We start from the raw sequence: 27,700 nt of genomic DNA on the forward strand, positions 1-27,700 counted from the left end.
CAGATGCATTTGCAACAGGTAGATTGGTGAGGACAAGGTCAAGTAAGCTTTTCCCTCGTGTTGGTTCGCTCACCACCTGCCGCAGGCCCAGTCTGACAGCTCTGTCCTTCAGGACTCGGCCAGCTCAGTCAGTAGTGGTGCTACCGAGCCACTCTTGGTGATGGACATTGAAGTCCCCCACCCAGAGTACATTCTGTGCCCTTGCTACCCTCAGTGCTTCCTCCAAGTGGTGCTCAACATGGAGGAGGACTGATTCATCAGCTGAGGGAGGGCGGTAGCTGGTAATCATCAGGAGGTTTCCTTGCCCATGTTTGACCTGATGCCATGAGATTTCATGGGGTCCGGAGTCAATGTTGAGGACTCCCAGAGCCACTCCCTCCTGACTGTATATTACTGTACCACTATCTCTGGTGGGTCTGTCCTGCCGGTGGGACAGGACATACCCAGGGATGGTGATGGAAGAGTCTGGAACGTTGGCTGAAAGGTATGATTCTGTGAGTATGTCAGGCTGTTGCTTAACTAGTCTGTGGGACAGCTCTCCCAATTTTGGCACAAGTCCCCAGATGCTAGTGAGGAGGACTTTGCAGGGTCGATTGGGCTTGGTTTGCCTTTGTCGTGTCCAGTGCCTAGTGGTCTGATGCCGGGTGGTCCACCTGGTTTTATTCTTATTGTGACCTGATGGCCTCCATCCTAGGGTTTTAAAAGAGGTGGTTGCAGAGATAGTGAATACATTGGTTTTGATCTTCCAGAAATCCCCAAATTCTAGAACGTTCCCCATGGATTGGAAGGTAACAAATGCAACCCCGCTATTCAAGAAAGGAGGGAGAGAGAAAACAGGGAACTATAGGCCAGTTAGCCTGATATCAGTCGTAGGGAAAATGCTCGAATCTATTATTAAGGATGTAGTAACAGGGCACTTAGAAAATCATAATGTGATTAGGCAGAGTCAACACGGTTTTATGAAAGGGAAATCATGTTTGACATATCTATTCGAGTATTTTGAGGGTGAAACTAGCAGGGTAGATAAGGGGGAACCAGTGGATGTAGTATATTTGGATTTTCAAAAACCATTTGATAAGGTAGCACACAAAAGGTTGTTAGACAAGATAAGGGATCATGGGGTTGGGGGTGATATATTCGTGTGGATTGAGGATTGGTTAACGGACAGGAAACGGAGAGTAGGAGTGCATAGAGAGTAGAAAAGCAGAATATTTTTGAAAAGGTGAGAGACTAAGAAATGTTAGCAGTCAGAGGGATTTGGGTGTCCTTGTACATGAATCACAGCAAGTTAACATGCAGGTACAGCAAGCAATTAGGAAGGCAAATGATATGTTAGCCTTTATTGCAAGGGGGTTGGAGTATTAGAGTAAGGAGGTCTTGCTGCAATTATATAGGGCTCTGGTGAAACCATACCTGGATTACTGTGTCTTGGAGGTGATGCAACGAAGGTTCATTCGTTTGATTCCTGGGAGGAGAGGATTGTTCAATGAGGAGAGATTGAGTAGAATGGGCCTGTACTCTCTGGAGTTTAGAAGAATGAGAGGTGATCTTGTTGAAATGTACAAAATTCTTAGAGGGCTTGACAGGGTAGATGCTGAGAGGTTGTTTCCCCTGGCTGGAGAGTCTAGAACTGGGGGTCGTAGTCTCAAGATAAGTGTTCGGCCGAGGTGAGGAAAAGTTGAATGTTGAGTGAACGGAAGCCCCTCTTGTTGAGATGCAGTGCTGGTTTGTGGTGGGACGTATGCAGGGCTACGTGCATGCATTCTGTGATGCCCTGCACTGCAAGAATCCAGCAATGCACGGCAAATCCCAGTGCTCTTTCCTCCTGCTTGCCAGCCTCCATGATGAAGCTAATGAACTGTTGTAGCCTCGCAAACAGTGCACCAGTGACCTGCCGGATTGTCATGTGCACAGCAAACTGACTGATGTTGCTGATGTCACTAGAAGCAGATTGGAAGGAGCCAGAGGCAGAAAAGGTTACAGTTACAGTGACCTTCCCTGTCACAGGCAGTGCAAAACATGTCCTGGTATTGGCTTCCAATTCTTGCTTCAGCAGGTGACGTAGGTAAGTGACTGTCTCCCTGTTCAAAAGCAGCCGCTTTACACACTGCTGCTCTGTGAGGTTCAAGTATGTTTTCCCACCCAGACCATCGAGTGGCTGCTGGGGAATAAGTGGTATCCCTTTACATCACGAAGATTATGAAGGCCTACATCTATACCAAAGCGAAACATTTTACTCGACTCCAGTCTTGCTTTGAGAAATCATGTTCTCTGAATGCCCACGTGCTGTAATGTTGCCTTTGCGCTCTTCCTGCAGCCCATGCAGTCCTTTACCACCTTCCTTGCTCCTGGTCATCCTCCTGATTTGGGAGCCTCAAAGGTAAGTCCAGCAGCATTCCCAAATTCAGCAGTGGAGAACAGACAAGTCCTTTGAAACAGTTCTAACCTTCCACAACCTCACTCTGCAAAAATATCTCAGACAAGCACATGCCAAAGCAGTCAAAAACTTGGACCAAAAGCATCCTAGAAGCCTAAAACAATGAACCAGAGACATTCTTTCATGAAGGTAAGGATCTCCTTAAATACCACTTGTGAAAACTGCTTTCCAACTGTTCCCACCCATGAATTGCTTGGACGGATTTAGGAAGTGAAGTTTAAGGTGCTCACAGACACCAATTTCAAAAACGGGTCCTGATTCAGGCACAGGACCCATGTTAACATATTGCCTGTATTTGTTTCAGATGGTCGCCAGGGAGGCCTATCAAGTGCCCGAACCAATATGGCATTGGGTGAACTTCCACTGTCATTCTGGTGCAGAATGTCACGCTGCAGAATTAGACTTTGTGGCGACTGTTTTGGACACAGAAAATACACAATACCAATTTCTCCATCACACTAATATAACACCGCTCTCGATTACACTAATATAACACCCCCCATTACACTAATATAACACCCCCCATTACACTAATATAACACCTCTCTCCATTACACTAATATAACACCCCCCATTACACTAATATAACACCTCTCTCCATTACACTAATATAACACCCCCCATTACACTAATATAACACCCCCCATTACACTAATATAACACCGCTCTCCATTACACTAATATAACACCCCCCATTACACTAATATAACACCTCTCTCCATTACACTAATATAACACCCCCCATTACACTAATATAACACCCCCCATTACACTAATATAACACCTCTCTCCATTACACTAATATAACACCCCCATTACACTAATATAACACCTCTCTCCATTACACTAATATAACATCCCCCATTACACTAATATAACACCTCTCTCCATTACACTAATATAACACCCCCCATGACACTAATATAACACCTCTCTCCATTACACTAATATAACACCGCTCTCGATTACACTAATATAACACCTCTCTCCATTACACTAATATAACACCCCCCATTACACTAATATAACACCTCTCTCCATTACACTAATATAACACCCCCCATGACACTAATATAACACCCCCCATTACACTAATATAACACCGCTCTCCATCACACTAATATAACACCCCCCATTTCACTAATATAACACCCCCCATTACACTAATATAACACCTCTCTCCATTACACTAATATAACACCCCCCATTACACTAATATAACACCTCTCTCCATCACACTAATATAACACCCCCCATTACACTAATATAACACCCCCCATTACACTAATATAACACCCCCCATTACACTAATATAACACCCCCCATTACACTAATATAACACTTCTCTCCCTCACACGAATATAACACCCCCCATTACACTAATATAACACCCCCCATTACACTAATATAACACCTCTCTCCCTCACACTAATATAACACCCCCCATTACACTAATATAACACCTCTCTCCATCACACTAATATAACACCCCCCATTACACTAATATAACACCCCCATTACACTAATATAACACCCCCCATTACACTAATATAACACCTCTCTCCATCACACTAATATAACACCCCCCATTACACTAATATAACACCCCCCATTACACTAATATAACACCTCTCTCCCTCACACTAATATAACACCCCCCATTACACTAATATAACACCTCTCTCCATCACACTAATATAACACCCCCCATTACACTAATATAACACCCCCCATTACACTAATATAACACCCCCCATTACACTAATATAACACCTCTCTCCCTCACACTAATATAACACCCCCCATTACACTAATATAACACCTCTCTCCATCACACTAATATAACAGCCCCCATTACACTAATATAACACCTCTCTCCCTCACACTAATATAACACCCCCCATTACACTAATATAACACCTCTCTCCATTACACTAATATAACACCCCCCATTACACGAATATAACACCTCTCTCCATTACACTAATATAACACCCCCCATTACACTAATATAACACCCCCCATTACACTAATATAACACCTCTCTCCCTCACACTAATATAACACCCCCCATTACACTAATATAACACCTCTCTCCATTACACTAATATAACACCCCCCATTACACTAATATAACACCTCTCTCCATTACACTAATATAACACCCCCCATTACACTAATATAACACCTCTCTCCCTCACACTAATATAACACCCCCATTACACTAATATAACACCCCCCATTACACTAATATAACACCTCTCTCCCTCACACTAATATAACACCCCCATTACACTAATATAACACCCCCCATTACACTAATATAACACCTCTCTCCATTACACTAATATAACACCCCCCATTACACTAATATAACACCTCTCTCCATCACACTAATATAACACCCCCATTACACTAATATAACACCTCTCTCCCTCACACTAATATAACAACCCCATTACACTAATATAACACCCCCCATTACACTAATATAACACCTCTCTCCCTCACACAAATATAACACCCCCCATTACACTAATATAACACCTCTCTCCATTACACTAATATAACATCCCCCATTACACTAATATAACACCTCTCTCCATTACACTAATATAACATCCCCCATTACACTAATATAACACCTCTCTCCATTACACTAATATAACACCCCCCATTACACTAATATAACACCTCTCTCCCTCACACTAATATAACACCCCCCATTACACTAATATAACACCTCTCTCCATTACACTAATATAACATCCCCCATTACACTAATATAACACCTCTCTCCATTACACTAATATAACACCCCCCATTACACTAATATAACACCTCTCTCCCTCACACTAATATAACACCCCCCATTACACTAATATAACACCTCTCTCCATTACACTAATATAACACCCCCCATTACACTAATATAACACCTCTCTCCATTACACTAATATAACACCCCCCATTACACTAATATAACACCTCTCTCCATTACACTAATATAACACCCCCATTACACTAATATAACACCTCTCTCCATTACACTAATATAACACCCCCCATTACACTAATATAACACCTCTCTCCATTACACTAATATAACACCCCCCATTACACTAATATAACACCTCTCTCCATTACACTAATATAACACCCCCCATTACACTAATATAACACCTCTCTCCATTACACTAATATAACACCCCCCATTACACTAATATAACACCTCTCTCCCTCACACTATAATAACCCCCCCATTACACTAATATAACACCTCTCTCCATCACACTAATATAACACCCACCTTAAACTAAAATAACACACCACATTGCACTAATATAACATCCATCCATTACACTAATATAACAACCCCATTAGACTAATATAACAGCCATCCATTATAATAATAACACTTCCCCATTACACTAATGGGACACCTCTCTCCATAAACACTATTATAACACCTTCCCATTACACTAATATAAAACCCCGATTACACTAACATAACACCCATTACCCTAATATTACACCTTCCATCACACTAATATAACACCCACACATTACACTCGTGTAACACCTCCCATTACATTTATAAAACATCCACCCATTACACTAATATACCACCTGTTACACTAATATAACACCGATCTCCATTACACTAATATAACACCCCCCAATACACTAATATAACACCTCTCTCCATTACACTAATATAACACCCCCCATTATCCTAACATAACCTCTCTTCATTACACTAATATAACACCACCCATTACACTAATATAACACCACCCATTACACTAATATAACTCTCTCCATAAACACTAATATAACAGCCCCTTTACACTAATATAATACCCACCCACTACACCAATATAACAACCCCCATTATACTAATATAACACCCACCCATTACACTAATATACCACCCATTGCAATAATATAACACCTCTCTCCATTCGACTAAGATAACACCCCCCATTACATTAATATAACCTCACTCCATTATACAAATATAACACCCACACATTACACTAATATAATACTCCCAATTACACTAATATAACACCTATTACCCTAATATTGCACCTCCCATTATACTAATATAGCACCCACCCATTACACTAACATAACATCCAACCATTACACTCATCTAACATCTCTCTCCATTACACTAATACAACATCCCCCATTACTCTAATATGACCTCTCTCCATTATACTAATATAACACCCTATTACATTAATATAACACCCACCCATTACACTAATATAACTCCATTCATTACACTAATATAACACGACCCATTACACTAATATAACTCTCCCAATAAACACGAATATAACAGCTCCTTTACACTAATATAACACCCACCACACCAATATAACACCCCCCAATACACTAATATTACACCCACCTACTACACTAACATAACCCCCCAATACACTAATAGAACACTCACCCAGTACACTAATGCATCACCAGTTACACTAATATAACACCTCTCTCCATTACACTAATATAACACCCCCCATTACACTAATTTAGCCTCTCTCCATTATAGTAATGTAATACCCTATTATACTAATATAACACCCACCCATTACACTAATATAACATCACCCATTACACAAATAGAATGCACACCCATTACACTAATATAACACCACCCATTATACTAATATAACACTCCCCTATTACACTAATAACCTTTTTCCATTACTCTAATTTAACCCCTCTCCATTATACTAATATAACACCCTATTACACGAATATAACACCACCCATTACACTAGTGTAATGCACACCCATTACACTAATATAACACCACCCATTATACTAATAAAACACTCCCCCATTACACTAATATAACACCCCCATTACACTTATGTAACACCCCCCATTACACGAATATAACACCCCCCATTACACGAATATAACACCCCCCATTACACGAATATAACACCCCCCATTACCCTAATATAACACCCCCATGACACTAATATAACACCCCCATGACACGAATAACACCCCCTATTACACTAATATAACACCCCCCATTACACTAATTTAACCTCTCTCCATTATACTAATATAACACCCTATTACACAAACATAACACCACCCATTACACTAATGTAATGCACACCCATTACCCTAATATAACATCACTCATTATACAAATAAAACACTCCCCCATTACACCAATATAACACCCCCATTACACCAATATAACACCCCCATGACACCAATATAACACCCCCATTACACCAATATAACACTCCCCATTACACCAATATAACACTCCCCATTACACTAATATAACACCACCCATTATACGAATAAAACACTCCCCCATTACACTAATATAACACCCCCATTACACTAATGTAACACCCCCATTACACTAATGTAACACCCCCCATTACACTAATATAACACCCCCCATTACACTAATGTAACACCCCATTACACTAATGTAACACCCCCCATTACACTAATGTAACACCCTCCATTACACTAATGTAACCTCTTTCCATTACTCTAATTTAACCTCTCTCCATTATGCTAATATAACACCCTATTACACTAACATAACACCACTCATTACACGAATGTAATGCACATTCATTACACTAATATAACACCCCCATTACACTAATATAACACGACTCATTATACTAATGTAACACCCCCCATTACACTAATGTAACACCCCCCATTACACTAATATAACCTCTTTCCATTACTCTAATTTAACCTCTCTCTCTATTATACTAATATAACACCCTATTACACGAACATAACACCACCCATTACACTAATATAATGCACACCCATTATACTAATATAACACTCCCCCATTACACTAATATAACACTCCCCATTACACGAATATAACACCCCCCATTACACTAATATAACACCCCCCATTACACTAATATAACACCCCCCATTACACTAATATAACACCCCCCATTACTCTAATTTAACCTCTCTCCATTACACTAATATAACACCCTATTACACTAACATAACATCACCCATTACACTAATGTAATGCACACCCATTACACTAATATAACACACCCCATTACACTAATGGAACATCACCCATTACACTAATGGAACATCACCCATTACACTAATGGAACATCACCCATTACACTAATAGAACATCACCCATTACACTAATAGAACATCACCCATTACACTAATAGAACAACCCCCCCTGCCCTATATAATATTCTGGTTCAACTCACTACTTTCTATAATACGCTCTGATGTAAACACACGAGGGGCTGGTGGAAACCGGGAGGCAGTTAACATTAGCCGGGAGACTTACCCGCTCCCTTCCTGCAGTCTTTAATTTTAACCAGCAGGCAGCAAGGACATCCACTGGAAACCAGCAAGGTCCTTCTCCAAATATGCAGAATGGGCTCTGAGGCCATGATCGGGCCCCGACGACTGGTGGCCTGAGCTGGGGAAGCTGTTGTGTCTTTCCCAGCAGGTGAAGACTGCAGGAAGAGGAGCCAGGCCCACAAGAGCTCGAAAGAGGTACATTTTTAAACTTTTTCTTTTACTTTCTTTGTAGGGCCAGGAAGGTCAGGAGTGTTGGTCACGCAGCTGAGGTCAGGAAGATACTCATCCCAACCCCAATCTGCCTGATTCCTGCCCCGAGTTAAAATCACAGCTATGGTTTATAGCATTCTCCAAAAGAGAAAGCATATACAGAATCCCCTGTATTACAATCCCTCTGATATAACACACCCTGTAATTAAAAATTATAGTTCCCTCACTCTTATCCCTGCCTTTATTTCAGGTGAGGTAAATCAGAAAGTACCGATTCCAGAAGTGTTAGCAGTTTGCTTTATTGAAATGTTACTTTAGTTTAGCTCCTGTCTCAGTGCTAAAGTCAGGGGGTGAAACCTCAACGGCCAACACATCCTACATCAGTGGGCATTGTAACAAAGTGGTAAATTTTAAAATATGAAGAAAAATAATTGCAAATGCTGAATATCTGAAACAAAAGCAGAAAATGCTGGCAGTAGACAGCTGATCAGTCAGCATAGGTAAAGGCAAAAGACAAGTTAATTTTCTGGGTTCTGATGCATAACCTGTCTTTTCTCTTTACAGAGTGTGACAGATGTGCTAAGGCAAATTTTAACTTCACTTTTTATAGTCACATGAAACATCCTCCTCAACTTCATCAATAAAGGTAAACACCATCACGTACAATTATTATTTAATTGAATTAGATTTTCTGATGTACTGTGTCTTACTAGAAGGGCAGAAGCAGCCATCAATGCAGTGGTCCTCACACATCTGGCTCCTATCAGGGTTTGAGCATGTGTCTGCACATGGAATTCCACACTCCTCATAGGTCATATTCAACTGGCATGTTTTTTCTGGAATAGAGAAAAACAGCCAACTTTTAGTGTCTTCATCATTTCCATAAGTAAATAACTGCACTTGTGATTTGATTGAGAGGGTTTGAGGGTGATTGATTTTAAAGGTACTTGCCACACATTTCTTCTCTTCTCCAGTTGCTGGGTTTCCCTCCAACATGGGCACACTGTCTAGAAAATTCTGATATGGTATTGCAGAGGCAGGATGATGAATTGTTTAAATCCTTGCACAGACACAAGTCCAGCATGCAGCTCTTGATAAAAGGTGCTAAATCTAAGATACCATAGCAGTTGGCAAAACCTGGCTCTGTGAGTACACTTTCACACATGGATTCCTGAGCAGAAAAGGAAATTATTTAGTGATGGACATATACAAACATAATCTGTACATCAGCCTTTAAAAGGTTTACTTTTTTATCAAATCTCCTCTAAAAATCCAAATTATTTTATTCACTGGATTACTCATTAACTTAACGATCATCTAATAGATTGTTGAGGCACGACTTCCTGCTTTGAAATCCATTTTGATTTACAGCCTCCGGGGCCCCTTAACACTGACAAAATCCCATAAAATGTTCCTGTGCATTTTCCCCATTACTGAGGTTAGGTTAACTAGCCTATAATTCCTTGGTTCATCTTTCACTCCTTTTTTGGATATCAAAAATAATACATTTCATCAATAAGTCTGAAAATCCTGAAAATACAAGCCAGAGCCTTGCCTATTCCCTATCTCATTTTATTGAACTGGAATATATCCAGGAATCCTCAATCATATGGCTTGTGGCCTTTCTCAGTGAGAATATCAATTTAATACCAATTTGTGGTGAATTAATATCAGTTTTGCGCTGTGGACCTGTGCCTACTTAGAACTAAGACAACCCTGCACAAAAGAGGCTTTAATCCCCCAACAGTCTGGGCTAGATTCAATCCAAGGTCCTGGTGGTGAAAGAACAGTTCACTTCATCACTGTGCCACCCGAGTTCACAGTCTTTAATAACACTTAATTAATTATCCATTAGAAACTAATGTTAAAGAAAGATTTATGGGAGTTAAAACAGATTCAAGCTAGAAGGAGGTTAATTAAGGAGAACCATTCACTTACAAATTCTGAACAATTTTCGACACTTTCAGATGAGGGTACATCTTTGCATTGCTCCATGGGACCATTCAGTTTATTCAAGTTTCCATACTGGATAGGAGTCAGATGGTAGCCTGTAATCAGTGATGGGCAATAAATGAACAATTTGCATCTAATATCAAACACAACACATCAAATGTGATGGGAAGTGCCCATTACACATACCATTTGAAAAAATTTCGTTATCACGAATGCCATTGAAATCACCGCACAAGCCACATGTTGTATTGATAAACTGCTGGTCCAGTTCAAGCTAATGCAAAAAAAGAGAAAATCATTAGAACATGTTTTCTGAGCTATATTTCAAGTAAATTATAAAAAACATACATTTTTTGCTTTCATTGAGAAAGTTTTGAAGAAGCTAAATGTTTTAAGTGTCATTAATGATAGAATCAATAAAATTTTGTCAACTAAAATCATGTAAGTAATGAATTATTTTCTTTTGCTACAACTTTATATCCAGCAGAGTCATGCCGTGGCTTCCCTGTCAGAGCCACTGTTCTATTGTGGGCTGATCTCTCACAGTGCAGCTGGTCCATCCTATCCAGACCCAATTTCCATCAATTGCTATTAAATCTGTCGCTCCAGCTGACCTAGATAGAAAGAATGGAGCTGCTGGGTTTGGGGGCACCAGTCAAAAATGAGTCACCTTTAATGACAATCAAGGTAACTTTAACTCTGGGTGATGATGTAAAATGGGTGATATCGAATTAGCCGCCCGTGCAGTCAACGGAAGGGAGAATCGGGGCCGGGGGGGTGGGGGGGCCATATAATGGGCAGCCATTTAGATTTTTCCCATTTTACATTAGTGCCTAAGGTTAAAATTAACTCCAATTTCTCTGCATGCAACTTTAGGTTTCTAACCTCTTTTTTTTTGTAATATGACTAATATTGGGGGGAATTTTAACTCTCCTCAGTAGTTGGGATCAGAGCAGGAAACCACTGAAAATGGAGCAGTTCCATTTCCCACTCTGTTCCCGCCGATCTTCAATTTAATGCCACTGATTTTGGCAGCAGATGAGGCACCCACCAGACTCAAAGGAGACCTTCATGAATAAATATTAATCGAGGCTCCATGTCGTTTATAGGACTCCAATGGCATTTTATTTGGGGGCCGAGGCGAGGAATACACTGCAGCTTTCCCGTCAGGCTGAAGCAGGTCGGCAGCTGGTGGGGAGGATGAAGAGGCCCTCCAGGTCAATGAAAAAGATTTCTTTTTTGCGGCCAGGGGGAGCAAGAGTACTCCTGGCCCCAAAAAGGAAAGCTGGAAGCTGGCAGGCGGCCAAGGGCTGCCTGATCATAGATGCCCCGTGCTCTCTTCCCACCTGGAACGGGCAATAAATGGTCCATAAATAAGAACAATAGGAGCAAGACTAGGCCATACGGCCCCTTGAGCCTGCTCCACCATTCAATAAGATCATGGATGATCTTCAACCTCAACTCCACTTTCCCACCCAATCCCCATATCCCTTGATTTCCCTAGAGTCCAAAAATCTATCCATCTCCGCCTTGAATATATTCAATAACTCAGCATCCACAGCCCTCTGGGGTAGAGAATTCCAAAGATTCACAACTGTCTGCGTGAAGAAATTCCTCCTCATCTCAGTCTTGAATGGCCGACTATGCCCCCTAGTTCTAGACTCTCCCGCCAGGGGAAACAATCACTCAGCATCTACCCTGTCAAGCCCCCTCAGAATCTTATAGGTTTCAACGAGATCACCTCTCATTCTTCTAAACTCCAGAGAGTGTCGGCCCGTTCTACTCAATCTCTCCTCATAGGACAACCCTCTCATCCCAGGAATTAATCCAGTGAACCTTCGTTGCACCACCTCGAAAGCAAGTATATCCTTCCTTAGATAAGGTGACCAAAACTGTACACAGTACTCCAGGTGAAGTCTAACTAAAGCCCTGTACAACTGTAATAAGACTTCCTTACTCTTATACTCCAACCCCCTTGCAATAAAGGCCAACATATCTTTTGCTTTCCTAATTGCTTGCTGTACCTGCATACTAACTTTTCCTGTTTTGTGTACGAGGACACCCAAATCTCTCTGAACACCAACATTTAATAGTTTCTCACCATTTAAAAAATATTCTATTTTTCTATTCTTCCTACTAAAGTGAATAACCTCACATTTCCCCACATTATGACCAGTGGCATTTAACTGAGGCCTAGGAATTAAAATACCCCCGGCTTGAAACTGCGGCATTGAGGAGAGTGCGAGACATCGGGGAGGAGACATCGCGAGGAGACTTCGTGGGGGGAGATATCATGGGAGAGACATCGTAGCGGGAGACATCGTAGGGGGAGACATCATGGAGGGGAGACATTGTGGAGACAGGCAACACAGGGAGAGACATCGCGGGGGGACAGACATCGCCGGGGAGAGACATCACGAGGGGAGACACATCGCGGGGGGAGAGACAAATTGCAGAGGGAGAGAGAGACATCGCGGGGGGAGAGACACATTGCGAGGGAGAGACATTGCGAGGGAGAGACATCGTGGGGGGAGAGACATCGCGAGGGAGACATTAAGAGGGGAGACATTGGGGCCAATTTTTGGATGGCCAAGCGGGTGCTTTGGGGGCAAGGGGGCTCCTTAAATGGCGGAATCCCGGAGTGGGTTCGGAGCCCGGCTCCAACCCGCTCACCTCCGGGTTCCCCAATGAGGCGTTTGGGTGCGCGCCCAGCTCCCGCATGCAGGACCCCCACCAGCAATTAAAGCAGGTGGGATAATAATTTACATTGTTATTTAGCTAGTTGAGGTACTTGAGAGACCTTGTTGACTGGAGGTTTTGGCAGGGGTGCAATTTTGAAGGATCCTCAGCGTGTTTTCTGTGCTGTGGGAAACACTCCCTGTTCCAGCAGACGTGTTTCAGCCAGCAGCCAGCGGGAGATGCAAAGGATTATTTGACAGTGTGATGAGAATACCTCATTTATTGCAGCAGGGCACTCTGTCACTTCAGACAAAGTTTTGGCTGCAACACCTTTTGTCTTTCCACTCAAAATTCTTAATTTATACCCAAAACTCTGCTGTTCAAATGCATTTACCTACTTTGCGGACCCCCTCAAACTCACACCAGGATGGGGGGGTGCCGTAGCTGCATTCATCACTTCATCCGAGGACGAGCAACATCACAGCCTCGCCAGGCATGCCGTCCACCTCCGCCACGTGGAGCTCCACAAAACAGTGCTGTGGAACAGGCACCTGTACAAAATAGTCGAGCAACTACACATACATCCACTGTAGAGAGACCCAATGGGTGGCATCAAGTGTGGGTGTTCATGGTAAACTTCATGAAAGGGACTTATTGCACAAACCAGTCAAGAATGGCCAAGACTCGGCAGTAGTGGTGACAATAATAATATTTAATGTGCCACTAACAAAAATCAAATATAAATAAAAAACATGACAAACGGTCAAACACCCTTGTGCATCCCCTTTGTGCTTACAAAACCTTTGTCTTATGCTTACGAGTACTCCTACATGGTGCTTCCCCTGTGGCTGTAGCAGAGGTAGTGGCAGGTTGCTCTTGTCCATGCCCTGACAGATTAGATGCTTTCGGCCTATGACCTCTGGGTTTCGGTGCCCGTGAGGGCCCCTCCAAAGACTGCTCCACCTGCACCTGTGCAGGGGTAGACTCGGCCACCTGGAGAGGAGGCAGCATTGTGGGTACTGGTTGAGAGGGGGGCAATGGGTGAGACGTGGGAGTGCTTTGAGTGGCGTCCCCACTTCCATGTCCCCTTTCACCATCATCCCACTCCTGGGCCAGGCCCACATCACTCCTACCACCCTGCTGGATGACAGTTTGGGAGCACATATGTGAAGCCTTGTAAGGCCAGTGCCAGAGTATCTGCCTGCCTGTTTAAGGCGGCAGAAAGTTGCTCACCCTGAGTCCGAAGGGCCGTTGTCAGGACCTCAATGGACTCATTGGTGAGCCGTGCTTGAAGCTCGATGGAGGCTAGCTTTCCCTCCATCGCAGACATTCCCGCACTTACCCGCGGCACTATCTCAGAGATGCCCTCATATCCCTGTGACAGTATCTCAGAGATTTCCTCCCGTACCAGTGTCACCATTCCACTCATGCAGGAGTTGGACTCCTCCATCCTCTGCGCGATTGTGGAGAGTGCGAGTGGCACCTGTTCCAGCACCTCGCAAATGTGCTGCTGCCCCTCGATCATTCTCCTTTTAATGGATGGCCCCCAGAGTTCAGCATCTGTGTCCAGCTGAGCAAAGCCTGGAGAGGAGTGCTCCCACCGATGCAGACTCTCCACAGCTGCCCGTGCCACCAGTGTCTGCTCGTGCTCACATGTGCGGTGACTCACCATGTGCCACTACAACTAACTGAGGACAGGGACCCACCGAGGTTTTTTTTTCATTCATTCATGGGATGTGGGCATCGCTGGCGAGGCCAGCATTTATTTCCCATCCCTAATTGCCCTTGAGAAGGTGGTGGTGAGCCGCCTTCTTGAACCGCTGCAATCCGTGTAGTGACGGTTCTCCCACAATGCAGTTAGGAAGGGAGTTCCAGGATTTTGACCCAGCGACGATGAAGGAACGGCGATATATTTCCAAGTCGGGATGGTGTGTGACTTGAAGGGGAACGTGCAGGTGGTGTTGTTCCCTTGTACCTGCTGCTCTTGTCCTTCTAGGTGGTACAGGTCGCGGGTTTAGGAGGTGCTGTCGAAGAAGCCTTGGCGAGTTGCTGCAGTGCATCCTGTGGATGATGCAGCCACTGTGCGCCGGTGGTGAAGGAAGTGAATGTTTAGGGTGGTGGATGGGGTGCCAATCAAGTGGGCTGCTTTATCTTGGATGGTGTCGAGCTTCTTGAGTGTTGTTGGAGCTGCACTCATCCAGGCAAGTGGAGAGTATTCCATCACACTCCTGACTTGTGCCTTGTAGATGGTGGAAAGGCTTGAGGGAGTCAGGAGGTGAGTCACTCGCCGCAGAATACCCAGCCTCTGACCTGCTCTTGTAGCCACAGTATTCATATGGCTGGGCCAGTTAAGTTTCTGGTCAATGGTGACCCCCCAGGATGTTGATGGTGGGGGATTCGGCGATGGTAATGCCATTGAATGTCAAGGGGAGGTGGTTAGACTCTCTCTTGTTGGAGATGGTCATTGCCTGGCACTTGTCTGGTGTGAATGTTACTTGCCACTTATCAGCCCAAGCCTGGATGTTGTCCAGGTCTTGTTGCATGCGGGCTCGGACTGCTTCATTATCTGAGGGGTTGCGAATGGAACTGAACACTGTGCGATCATCAGTGAACATCCCCATTTCTGACCTTATGATGGAGGGAAGGTCACTGATGAAGCAGCTGAAGATGGTTGGGCCTAGGACACTGCCCTGAGGAACTCCTGCAGCAATATCCTGGGGCTGAGATGATTGGCCTCCAACAACTACTACCATCTTCCTTTGTGCTAGGTATGACTCCAGCCACAGGAGAGTTTTCCCCCTGATTCCCATTGATTTCAATTTTACTCGGGCTCCATGGTGTCACACTCGGTCAAATGCTGCCTTTATGTCAAGGGCAGTCACTCTCACCTCACCTCTGGAATTCAGTTCTTTTGTCCATGTTCGGACCAAGGCTGTAATAAGGTCTGGAGCCGAACGATCCTGGCGGAACCCAAACTGAGCATTGGTGAGCAGGTTATTGGTGAGTAAGTGCCGCTTGTTAGCACTGTCGACGACACCTTCCATCACTTTGCTAATGATTGAGAGTGGACTGATGGGGCGGTAATTGGCCGGATTGGATTTGTCCTGCTTTTTGTGGACAGGACATACCTGGGTAATTTTCCACATTGTCGGGTGGATGCCAGTGTTGTAGCTGTACTGGAACAGCTTGGCTAGAGGCGCGGCTTGTTCTGGAGCACAAGTCTTCAGCACTACAGCTGGGATGCTGTTGGGGCCCATAGCCTTTGCTGTATCCAGTGCACTCAGCCGTTTCTTGATATCACATGGAGTGAATCAAACTGGCTGAAGACTGGTTTCTGTGATGGTGGGGATATCGGGAGGAGGCCGAGATGGATCATCCACTCGGCACTTCTGGCTGAAGATGGTTGCAAATGCTTCAGCCTTGTCTTTTGCACTCACGTGCTGGACTCCACCATCATTGAGGATGGGGATGTTTACAGAGCCTCCTCCTCCCATTAGTTGTTTAATTGTCCACCACCATTCACGACTGGATGTGGCAGGACTGCAGAGCTTTGATCTGATCCGTTGGTTGTGGAATCGCTTAGCTCTGTCGATAGCATGTTGCTTCCGCTGTTTAGCATGCATGTAGTCCTGAGTTATAGCTTCACCAGGTTGGCACCCCATTTTTAGGTACGCCTGGTGCTGCTCTTGGCATGCTCTTCTACACTCCTTATTGAACCAGGGTTGATCCCCTGGCTTGTTGGTAATGGTAGAATGAGGAATATGCCGGGCTATGAGGTTACAGATTGTGCTGGAATACATTTCTGCTGCTGCTGATGGCCCACAGCGCCTTATGGATGCCCAGTTTTGAGCTGCTAGATCTGTTCTGAATCTATCCCATTTAGCACGGTGAAAGTGCCACACAACACGTTGGATGGTGTCCTCAGTGTGAAGATGGGACTTCGTCTCCACGAGGACTGTGCAGTGGTCACTCCGACCAATACTGTCGTGGACAGATGCAATTGCGACAGGTAGATTGGTGAGGAAGAGGTAAAGTAAGTCTTTCCCACGTGTTGGTTCGCTCACCACCTGCCGCAGGCCCAGTCTGGCAGCTCTGTGTATCTGCGCTGGTGGATGGCTCAGATGTGATGGTGTCCCCTCAGAGGCCGGCATGTTCTCTGAGGAATCGCCCTCCACCGTCACGGTGGTTGCTGAAGGCCCTGTAAGAGAACAGAAGGCAATATTAAGCATGATGACAGATGTTTAGGTGCTGAAGATGGCAAGGCATGTTGACATCATTTGCTCTTGTGAGTGCTAAATGTTAAAGTTCTGTCACCAGCCGTTTGTTGGGTGGCAGTCTCGGCGTCCCCGACGGACAGGCACTCGAGGGTGTGGCTTAGTTCAAGAGCCTGCTGCTCCGCGTCCGTGAGGACGACCTGATGTTGCGGCCCCCCTCCGGTCTTCGCCCTCTCCCGTGCATTCTGGGCTCTCTTCTCCTACAAGGGGAGAAAGTAGAGAGGCATGAGTAAGGGATGGTGACGTGGCCAACCGTTGAATGCATTGGTTTGGGTGCGGCTGACCGTGAAAGAGATGCATCAGATGGTGAGTGTGAGCCAGAGCCATGACATTGTTTGAGGATTGGGTTGAGTGGTAGTGGTGGGATGAGTACTGGGGAGGTGAGTAAGTGCAGGTAAGTTGAGGATGAGCTTTGAGTGGGTGTGAGGAGTGATGTGATAGAATAGTGTTGGCTTGTACAGAATGAGTTGTGGGGTGGGGGCGGTGATGTTGAAGATGGAGTGTAGGAGAATGAGTAAGTGTACTCACTTTGACTGACCTAGTTAGGTCACTAAAACACTTCCTGCACTGGATCCATGTGCGGGAGACGTTGCTGCTGCTGGTGACCTCCTCTGCCACCTCGAGCCAGGCCTTCTTGGTAGCAGAGACAAGCCACTTCCTCCTGTCCACTGGGTAGAAAATATCCCTCCTCCTTCTCACCCAATCCAGTAGGACCTGGAGTGAGGCATCGGTAAATCTGGGAGCAGCCTTTCCCCTGGTCTGCTCCATTCTGTACTTTTGGTTGTTTGCTGCAGGAGCAGCATTGGAGGACTGTGTTTGTCCTCCTCCAGCTCTTTGTTGCTGCTTCCTGTTATGCGCCACCTTCTCCTGCAAGAAAGTGGGAAGTGTGTTAGTGATGTCCTGCAATATGTTTAGGTTGAGTGGCTATCATGGTTGAATAGCTGCCAGTGTGTGTGAGCTGTGAGTTGTGGGTGTGAGGCTTGCAAAAGTGCAAAGTGTGAGGGTGAGATAAAGCACATGAATTGAAGGGTTGCGAACTGATTGATGGAGATTGTTGGTGGATGGGTGATGAGGGTGCAGTGAATTGAGTAGCGGATGAGGCTAGTGGTGCAATTGGTCGAATGTGCCACTTGAAGATTGAACTCACTCATATCAGATCATTGGACTTTTTCCTGCACTGCATCCATGTTCTTGGAGCTATACTCCTGGCATTGACCTCTGCCACTACTTCCTCCCATTGCTTCCTAAGCACGTGTTTCGAGGGCCTCCTGCCTCCCTGCATATACAGGATGTCCCTCCTTTTCTCCACCTCTTTCACCAAGCCCTCCAGTGCATCATCAGGGAACCTTGGTGCACGCTCTCTCGCAGGTTGAGCGATGTTCACAAAACTTCTTCCAAAGCAATCCACATCCAGGCACCAATTCCATCAGCCACAGTGCACCTCCCCTTTAAGAGGTGTAGGCTGCCTTTAAGTAGCGCTAGCCGCTCGCAATATCGGCCCCCTGCCGATGCTTGCAACCAATCAACAGCGCAGGTAGCAACTGCCGCATGAGGCAATCATTAAAATCAGTAGCCAGCACCAACTTAGCATTAGCTGCCTGCATTGCAATGAGTGGGCGTGGGCTAATCACGTATCACGATGCCAACGCCCATTTTCAGGGGTTATCCATTTTAAGCCCCATCATCTCGAACAATGGCACTGGTTCAGTGCTTCCATTGATAAAATGTATTGCTAACATTTCTCCAGCATCGACCACACACAGGTCTCAGATACCAAGGTCTCGAAATTCCGATCGTAGTCTGAGCGTCAAGTGTGCCCGTCGGGCGACCGGGAAATGGGTTGGAACACAGTTCCGCCAGGATTCCATCCTATTTACAGACTCACCAGAAATTCCAGTGGGATGGGATCACCCTTCCCATGTTGAGAATTTCACCCATTTCACCTTCAGTCGGCCTCCATGGAATTCTTGCCAGCCGAGAACTACCAAGCATTCTATCGAGGTTCCAGGAAAAGCCTGAAGATAATCGAGCTCAGAGAGTGTTGATTAACCTCAAAAATTACCCCTCTGGCTCCAATCAGAGGTGAAGAGGAGTTGACTTGATTTCTTATTGGACCCTTCCCGGGCCTCCACTTGTCTGTCGGAGTGGCATGGCTCTGCTCTGACTGGAGATCTGGGGGTGGGTGCTGCTGGAGAGCCCTCACTGGTGTGAAATGGCTATCCTGTATTTTCAAATAGACCCTTAATGTTCCCGTAATTTGGATCGGGATCTGAGACTCTCCGAATGGCTAGACGCTCCGTTACTCTTCTGATGGTGAAGCGGCCCCAGCCGAATTTTGGGTCTTTCAGCAATTTTTTCTCAAGTACCACAATGGGGATTGTCAAGCAGGAGGTGCACAGTATATCTACCCTGAGAAATACAAACTCATAAAATAGTCCAGCACTTGAAAAGACCGTCCAGTTTGTGTCTCCACACCAGTCACCTAGCATCAATATCGCAGTAATGCAAAGGATATTCATTAAGGGTTATTCGAATTAGTTTATTCTGAAAACACAAAGATGTAATTTTCTTTATCTAATCATTTCACCAATGATCGCCAAGAATATCGTCAATGATAGATGATTTGTTTCAGTAGAAAGGAGGCTGTGATGCTTACAAAAATCAAACGTGACAATTGGTGAACATGAAATTACATCAATAGAATGAATCATCCTCAAAGACAGAAAAAATATCATTGCTAATTACAGTGATCTGTCCTAGAACTGTGACGATTAGATTGAATCTTCTACCTCAACTCCACTTTCCCGCCCTATCCCCATAACCCTTGATTCCCTTCTTAATATGCTTTCCACCCTTTTCCTAGGAGATGGACAGGCGGAGCACATCCAAAGTGTGTTCTGCCTGTCCAAGCCTCAGAAGTACTGAATCTTGTATGTCGAGTCATTAGCATGGCCCAGTCACATCTGCAGCGCAAGACAGCCTCCTGGTAGGCCTTCCCTTAGACTGGAAGTTAGCTCATGTAGTTCCTATTTTCAAAAAAGGGGATAAATCAGAGCCAGGGAACTACAGGACTTGCCAATTATTGGGAAGGGATTGTAAGAGAGGCCCTTTATGATCACCGGACAAGGGAAAGGGCCATTAGAAATTCACATCATGGCTTTTGGAAAAATAGGTCACGCCTGACAAATTTGATAGAGTTTTTTGAGGAAGTCACTAGGGTAGTGGATGAGGGAAATGGTAGACATTGTTTACCTGGACTTTCAGAAAGCCTTTGAAAGCCTTTGACTGGGTAACTTCACAAGTTAGAATCTTGTGGTATCAGTGGAAATTTGAAATGCTGGATTAGGAATTGGCTCCAATCCCGCAGCCAAAAAGTTGTAGTTAACGGATGTGGTTCAGCTTGGAGACATGTTATTGGTGGTGTCCCCCAGGAATCGGTCCTAGGCCCACTAATCTTCATGGTCTTTATTAATGACCCGGACAGTGGTGTTGGGAGCATGGTAAATAAGTTTTCAGGTGACACCAAAATCTGTGCAAGGGTTAGGATGGTAGAGGAGTCCAATTAAATGCAAAAAGATTTAGATGTGATGGGGGAGTGGGCCACACATTGACAAATGGCGATTAATTTAGATAAATGTAGCGTCATGCATGTTGGTGGGGCCAACACAGAATACACGTATCATCTGCAGGGAACAATACTGAAAGAGATTGAGAGGGAGAAAGATCTGGGTGTTATTGTGCACAGATCACTAAAGGTTCATGACCAATGTAGAGAAACTGTACTAAAGCTAACAGGGTATTGGGCTGTATTAATAGAACCATTCAGTATAAATCAAAGGACACCATTTTGACACGATACAGATCGTTGGTCAGGCCGCATCGAGAGCACTGGGCCCAGTTTTGGTCCCCCCACATGGTGGGTGATATAGCAGCTTTGGAAAAGGTCCAGAGGAGGGCTACAAGAATGATTCCGAGCTCAAAGAATCTCAGCTACTCAGATAGGCTCAAGAACCTTGGTCCATTTACTTTAGAGCAGTGTAGACTTAGAGGTGACCTGAGAGAGGTCGATATAATAATTAAAGGGCTGGATAGTGTCCCTACTGATCGATTATTCCAGTTTAACAGGTTGGGGAGGGCCAGGGGACATGAGTTTAAACTATGGAAGAGTGGGAATAGACTGGGTATTGGGCAGTTCTTCATTTCCCAGAGAATTGTGAGCCTTTGGAATACATTGCCGGCCGGTGTGGTGGGTGCTGACTCTCTGCCTTCAATTGGGAGCTGGACCGGTCCCTGACTGGGACAGAGATCACATCATATAGAAGGTCAGTGTCTTTACAGATAACACTTGGTCCATGTGATCTCCTGGAATGGTTTTGATCACCTGAGGTGGTCGGACAGAAATTTTACAGAGTATTTTTTCACCTTACTGGCCCTGGGTTTTTTCTCTGGTTTTGTGCCTCTCCCAGGAGATTACATGGCTGTGGGGGTGAGTGGGGAAGGGAAGAAGTATTTAGCCATGACTTAAAGCTAAACAAACAGTTTAAGTAACTGAGCTAACAAGACAGGACAGCTGGGGCCCATCACATGCACATCCTGTGCTATGTGGGAACTCCAGAACACTTTGTGTGTCCTGGAAAACCACATGTGCAGGAAGTGCTGCCAACTGCTCGAGCTCAAGCTCAGAGTATCTGAGCTTGAGGGGTGACTGGCATCACTATAGTGCAGCAAGGAAGCTGAGAGTTTCATGGCTAGCACATTTCAGGAGGTGGTCACCCCACAGCTACAGAGAGTTCAGGCAGAGCGGGAGTGGATGACCACCAGACAGGCTAGGAGGAACGGGCAGGCAGTGCAGGAGTCCCCTGGGAATGTGACACTCACAATCCGGTATTCAGTGTTGGATACCAATGAGGGTGATGACACCTCGGGGGAGTGCATCAGGAGCAAATCCACGGCACCATGGGAGACTCGGCTACACGGGGGCAAAAGAAATGCAGTTGTTCTAGGGGATTCGATAGTCAGGGGGTAAACAGGCATTTCTGCAATCGCAGACGTGAGTCCCGCATGGTGTGTTGCCTCCCTGGTACCAGGGTAAAGAACATCACTGAGAGGGTGCAGAACATTTTGAGGGGAGAAGAGGAACAGCCAAAAGCCATGGGAACCCTATGGCATGGGAAGGAAAAGGGTCGAGGTCCTGCAGTCAGAGTTTCAGGAGCTAGGGGAGGAAGTTAAACAGCAGGGCCTGAAAGGTAGTAATCTCTGGATTACTCCCAGTGTCACATGATAGTGAGTATAGGAATAGTGGGATAAGACAGTTTAATGCGTGGCTGGAGCAATGGTGCAGGAGGGAGGGCTTCAGATTCCTGGGGCATTGGGACCGGTTCTGAGGCAGGAGGGACCTGTTCAAGATGGACGGGTTGCACCTCAACAGAGCTGGGACCAATGTCCTCGCAGGGAGGTTCACAAGGACTGTGGGGGAGGTTTAAATTAATTTGGCTGGAGGATGGGTACCAGGATGAAACATTAAAGAGGAGAAACAAGGTGCACAGAGGACTGGGAGGAACAAGTAACACTAGAGTAAAGAAGAGTTCAGAAATAGGAGGGATCAGACAGGGGGCAAATGTGAGGCAGTCTAAGATGAGATTGGAGTGCATGTGTGTAAATGCACGTAGCGTGGTGAATACGGTTGGTGAGCTGCAGGCTCAAGTTGTCAAATGGGACTATGATATAGTGGCAATAACAGAGACCTGGTCAAAGAAGGGCGGATTGGGTACTTAATATTCCTGTTACAAGGTATTCAGAAAAGATAAAAAAGGAAAGAAAGTGGGTGGGGGGGTGTGATGGCAGTGGTGATCAAAGAAACTATTATAGCACTGGAAAGGGATGATGTAGTTGAGGGGTCAAAGACAGAATCTATTTGGGTAGAATTAAGGAATAATAGAGCAGCTATTACCCTACTGGGTGTATACTATAGGCCACCATTAGTGGGAAGGAGATAGAGGAGAACATTTACAGGCAAATTATAGAAAGATGCAAGAATTGTAGAGTAGTGATAATGGGGGACTTCAATTATCCCAATCTAAACAGGGACAGTAACAGTGTAAAGGGCAAAGAGGGGGAGGAATTCCTGAAATATGTTCAAGAGAACTTTCTTGATCAGTGAGTTTCCAGCCCAACCAGGAAGGAAACTGTGCTGGATCTAGTTCTGGGGAATGAAGTGGGGCAGGTGGAGCATGTTTCAGTGGGGGAGCATTTGGGGAACAGTGATCACAATATCATTAGGTTTAGAATAGTTATGGAAAAGGACAAGGAAAAATCAAATGTGAAAATGCTTAACTGGAGGAGGACAAATTTCAGTGAGTTAAAAAGGGACCTTGCCCGGGTGGATTGGAATCCAAAATTGGTAGGCAAAACAGTAATTGAACAATGGGAGGCCTTCAAGGAGGAGATGGTTCATGGGGAAAGGAAGGGCATCCAAAGCTAGAGCTGTCTGGATGAGTAAAGATTAAGGGCGCTAAATTGGGCCATGTAGCGCACGTTTTTTCGGTGCTACACGGCCTCTCCAATATTCAAGATATCACCTTGGCTGAGCACGCACGTTTCCAGCGTGACGTGCACCAGACGCCATCTTGGTGTACGAGTTAGCACATGCTCCCGTACTGTATGAAGTGATGCATTCTGGAAGGAAGAATGAGGAGAGGCAATATAAACTAAATGGTACAATTTTAAAGGGGGTGCAGGAACAGAGAGACCTGGGGGTGTATGTACACAAATATTTGAAGGTGATAGGACAAGTTGAGAAGGCTGTTAAAAAAGCATATGGGATCCTTGGCTTTATAAATAGAGGCATAAAGTACAAAAGCAAGGAAGTTATGGTATACATTTAGAAATCACTGGTTAAGCCTCAGCTGGAGTTTTGTGTCCAATTCTGGGCACCACACTTTAGGAAGGATGTCAAGGCATGCAGGTAAATCTCCTCTGTATCCTGAATGGTCCCAGGGAGGAGGACGTCAGTTATGTGGAGAGGCTGGAGAAGCTGGAATTGTTTTCCTTAGAGAAGAGGAGATTAAGGGGAGATTTGATGGAAGTGTTCAAAATCATGAAGGGTTTTGATAGAGTAAGGATGAAGGGTCAGTAACCAGAAGACATAGATTTAAGGCAATAAGCAAAAGAGCCAGAGGTGTGGTGAGGAGCATTATTTTTAAGCTGCGAGTTATTATGGTTATTATACAAGATAAGGGCTCATGGGATGGGGGGTAATATATTAGCATGAATTGAGGATTGGTTAACAGAAAACAGAGAGTAGGAATAAACGGGTCATTTTCGGGTTGAAAGGCTGTAACTAGTGGGGTACCACAAGGATCCGTGCTTGGGCCTCAGCTATTTACAATCTATATTAATGACTTAGATGAAGGGACTGAGTGTAATGTATCCAAGTTTTCTGATGATACAAAGCTAGGTGGGAAAGTAAGCTATGAGGAGGACGCAAAGAGTCTGCAAAGGAATACAGACAGGTTAAATGAGAGGGCGAGAAGTTGGCAGATGGAGTGTAATGTGGAGAAATGTGAAATTATCCATTTTGGTAGTAAGAATAGAAAAGCAGAATATTTTTTAAAAGGTGAAAGACTAAGAAACGTTGGTAGTCAGAGGAATTTGGATGGCCTTGTACACGAATCATAGAAAGTTAACATGCAGTACAGCAAGCAATTAGGAAGGCAAATGATATGCTAGCCTTTATTGCACGGGGGTTGGAGTATAAGAGTGAGGAGGTCTTGCTGTAATTGTACAGGGCTTTAGTGAGACCTCACCTGGAGTACTGTGTACAGTTTTGATCTCCTTACCTACGGAAGGATATACTTGCCTTAGAGGAGGTACAACAAAGGTTCAGTAGATTGATTCCTGGGATGAGAGGGTTGTCCTATGAGGAGAGATTGAGTGGAATGGGCCTATACTCTCTGGAGTTTAGAAGAATGAGAGGTGATCTCATTGAAACATATAAAATTCTCAAATCCTTGACAGGGTAGATGCTGAGAGGCTGCTTCCCATGGCTGGAGAGTCTAGAATTAGGGGACAAAGTCTCAGGATAAGGGGTCGGCCATTTAGGACTGAGATGAGGAAAAATTTCTTCACTCAGAGGGTTGTGAATCTTTGCAATTCTCTATTCCAGAGGGCTGTGAATGCTTAGTCGTGGAGTATATTCAAGACTGAGATCAATCGATATTTGGGCAATAAGGGTGGGAAAGTGGAGTTGAGGTAGAAGATCAGCCATGATCTTATTGAATGAGGGAGCAGGCTCGTGGGGCTGTATGGCCTACTCCTGCTCCTAATTCTTATATTCTTAAGTTCTTAAATGGTAGTGGAAACAGATTCAATAGTAACTTTCAAAAGGGAACTGGATAAATACTTGAAGTGAAAAGAAATTGCAGGGCTATGGGGAAAAAGCAGGGAAGTGGGAGTAATTGAATAGCTGTTTCAAAGGGCCGGCGCAGGCACGATGGGCCAAATGGCCTACTTCTGTGCTGTAAGATTCTATGATGCTGAGGTACGAGTGTAACAATTGGAGGAAGAGGCTCACTGGCTCTGGGGGTGGGGGGGTGGGGGCACGGGGGAGACTGGGTTTGGTCATGCAGCTTACCTTTCACTATTACTTCGGGGATGTAGCAAGAATACTTTGTGCAACTCATGGTTGACAGTTCAGCTTCTTCAGGGAGTTTGGGAATATCGGCTCTCTATCTGGTTTTAAACTGAACTGCTCAGGGAGCAGAAAACTTGGGGACATCAGATTTTGGTTTAAATTAACTGAGCTAGGCACCCAAGTTAGATATGTACACGAGGCAGAAAGGAATAGAAGATTATGATGATAGGGTTAGATGAAGTAGGGAGGAAGGAGGCTTGTGAGGAGCATAAACACGGGCAGACACCAATTGGGCCAAATTCTATGTAATTCTATGTAATATAATTTTGCCTTAGCTTCAGGCAGAGGGAATTCAGGCTCAATGCAGTGAGGCTGTTATATTACTCTAGTTGAGATCCATGGAACTTAATCGGTCACATAAGGTGACCCTCACAGTGTGCTCTGCAGGCGCCATACCATTGGAATATTATGTCCACTTTGCATTTTTAATACATAAAACTAAGCATTTTAAACACAGCAATAACTGTAATGAGGTATAATGATGAAACATGTTCAGTATTGTAATACCGTAAACAGGAGATTTTCAACTTGCCACCTGGATGTAAAACTGACGTTACAGATGGGCTGCCTTATACAGGAAGCCCTTGCTTTTCATTTCCATTGATTTCAAACTCCACTGATTTCTGTAACGGGTAAGCGATCCACAATGGCAGTTTGACACACATGCAACAAATTGGAAATCTACCCCAATCTGTTTAAATTACTGCTAATGTTGAGACTCTCATACCGTGAGGGCATCATTTCCATTCCACATGAGAGTCAGGCCGATCTTTGCAGTGACACGGGTGTAACTGCTAACTTTCTCGATCATGATCCCAGAATAGGTGTAAGGTAGTGTCACCCTAAGATAAGAAAAGCAAGTGGGTTATACCAGTTTTCAGGATGGTTAGTAATTTAATAGTCTCACTAACTGCATAATGATGCGAGTATTTACAAAAAAGATTGTTTGCTTCCTATTCCCATTTGCAACTCTGTCCAACACACCTAAGCTCCACCCTACTCCAGCACAGATTCTAACTCGTCCAAAACTCCACCACTCACATCCTATCCTCCTCACCCATTACCCTATCCTCACTGACCTCCACT

The 27,700-nt window shown here is 44.6% G+C and overlaps 1 protein-coding gene across 1 annotated transcript in view; it reads right to left on the reverse strand.

The window, feature by feature from the left end:
* The window catches only part of LOC137307995 (mucin-2-like), a 91,214-nt gene that overhangs the window by 45,857 nt on the left and 17,657 nt on the right, over positions 1–27,700 (reverse strand). The window contains exons 4-8 of the mRNA XM_067976965.1: positions 27,342–27,456; positions 11,156–11,243; positions 10,955–11,064; positions 9,968–10,187; positions 9,727–9,852 (exon numbers count right to left, since the gene is read on the reverse strand). Coding sequence (XP_067833066.1) covers positions 9,727–9,852; positions 9,968–10,187; positions 10,955–11,064; positions 11,156–11,243; positions 27,342–27,456 — 659 coding nt within the window. The remainder of the gene's footprint in view (positions 1–9,726; positions 9,853–9,967; positions 10,188–10,954; positions 11,065–11,155; positions 11,244–27,341; positions 27,457–27,700) is intronic.

This window comes from Heptranchias perlo, unplaced genomic scaffold (genome assembly GCF_035084215.1).
Source record: "Heptranchias perlo isolate sHepPer1 unplaced genomic scaffold, sHepPer1.hap1 HAP1_SCAFFOLD_117, whole genome shotgun sequence".
Taxonomy (NCBI): Eukaryota; Metazoa; Chordata; class Chondrichthyes; order Hexanchiformes; family Hexanchidae; genus Heptranchias; species Heptranchias perlo.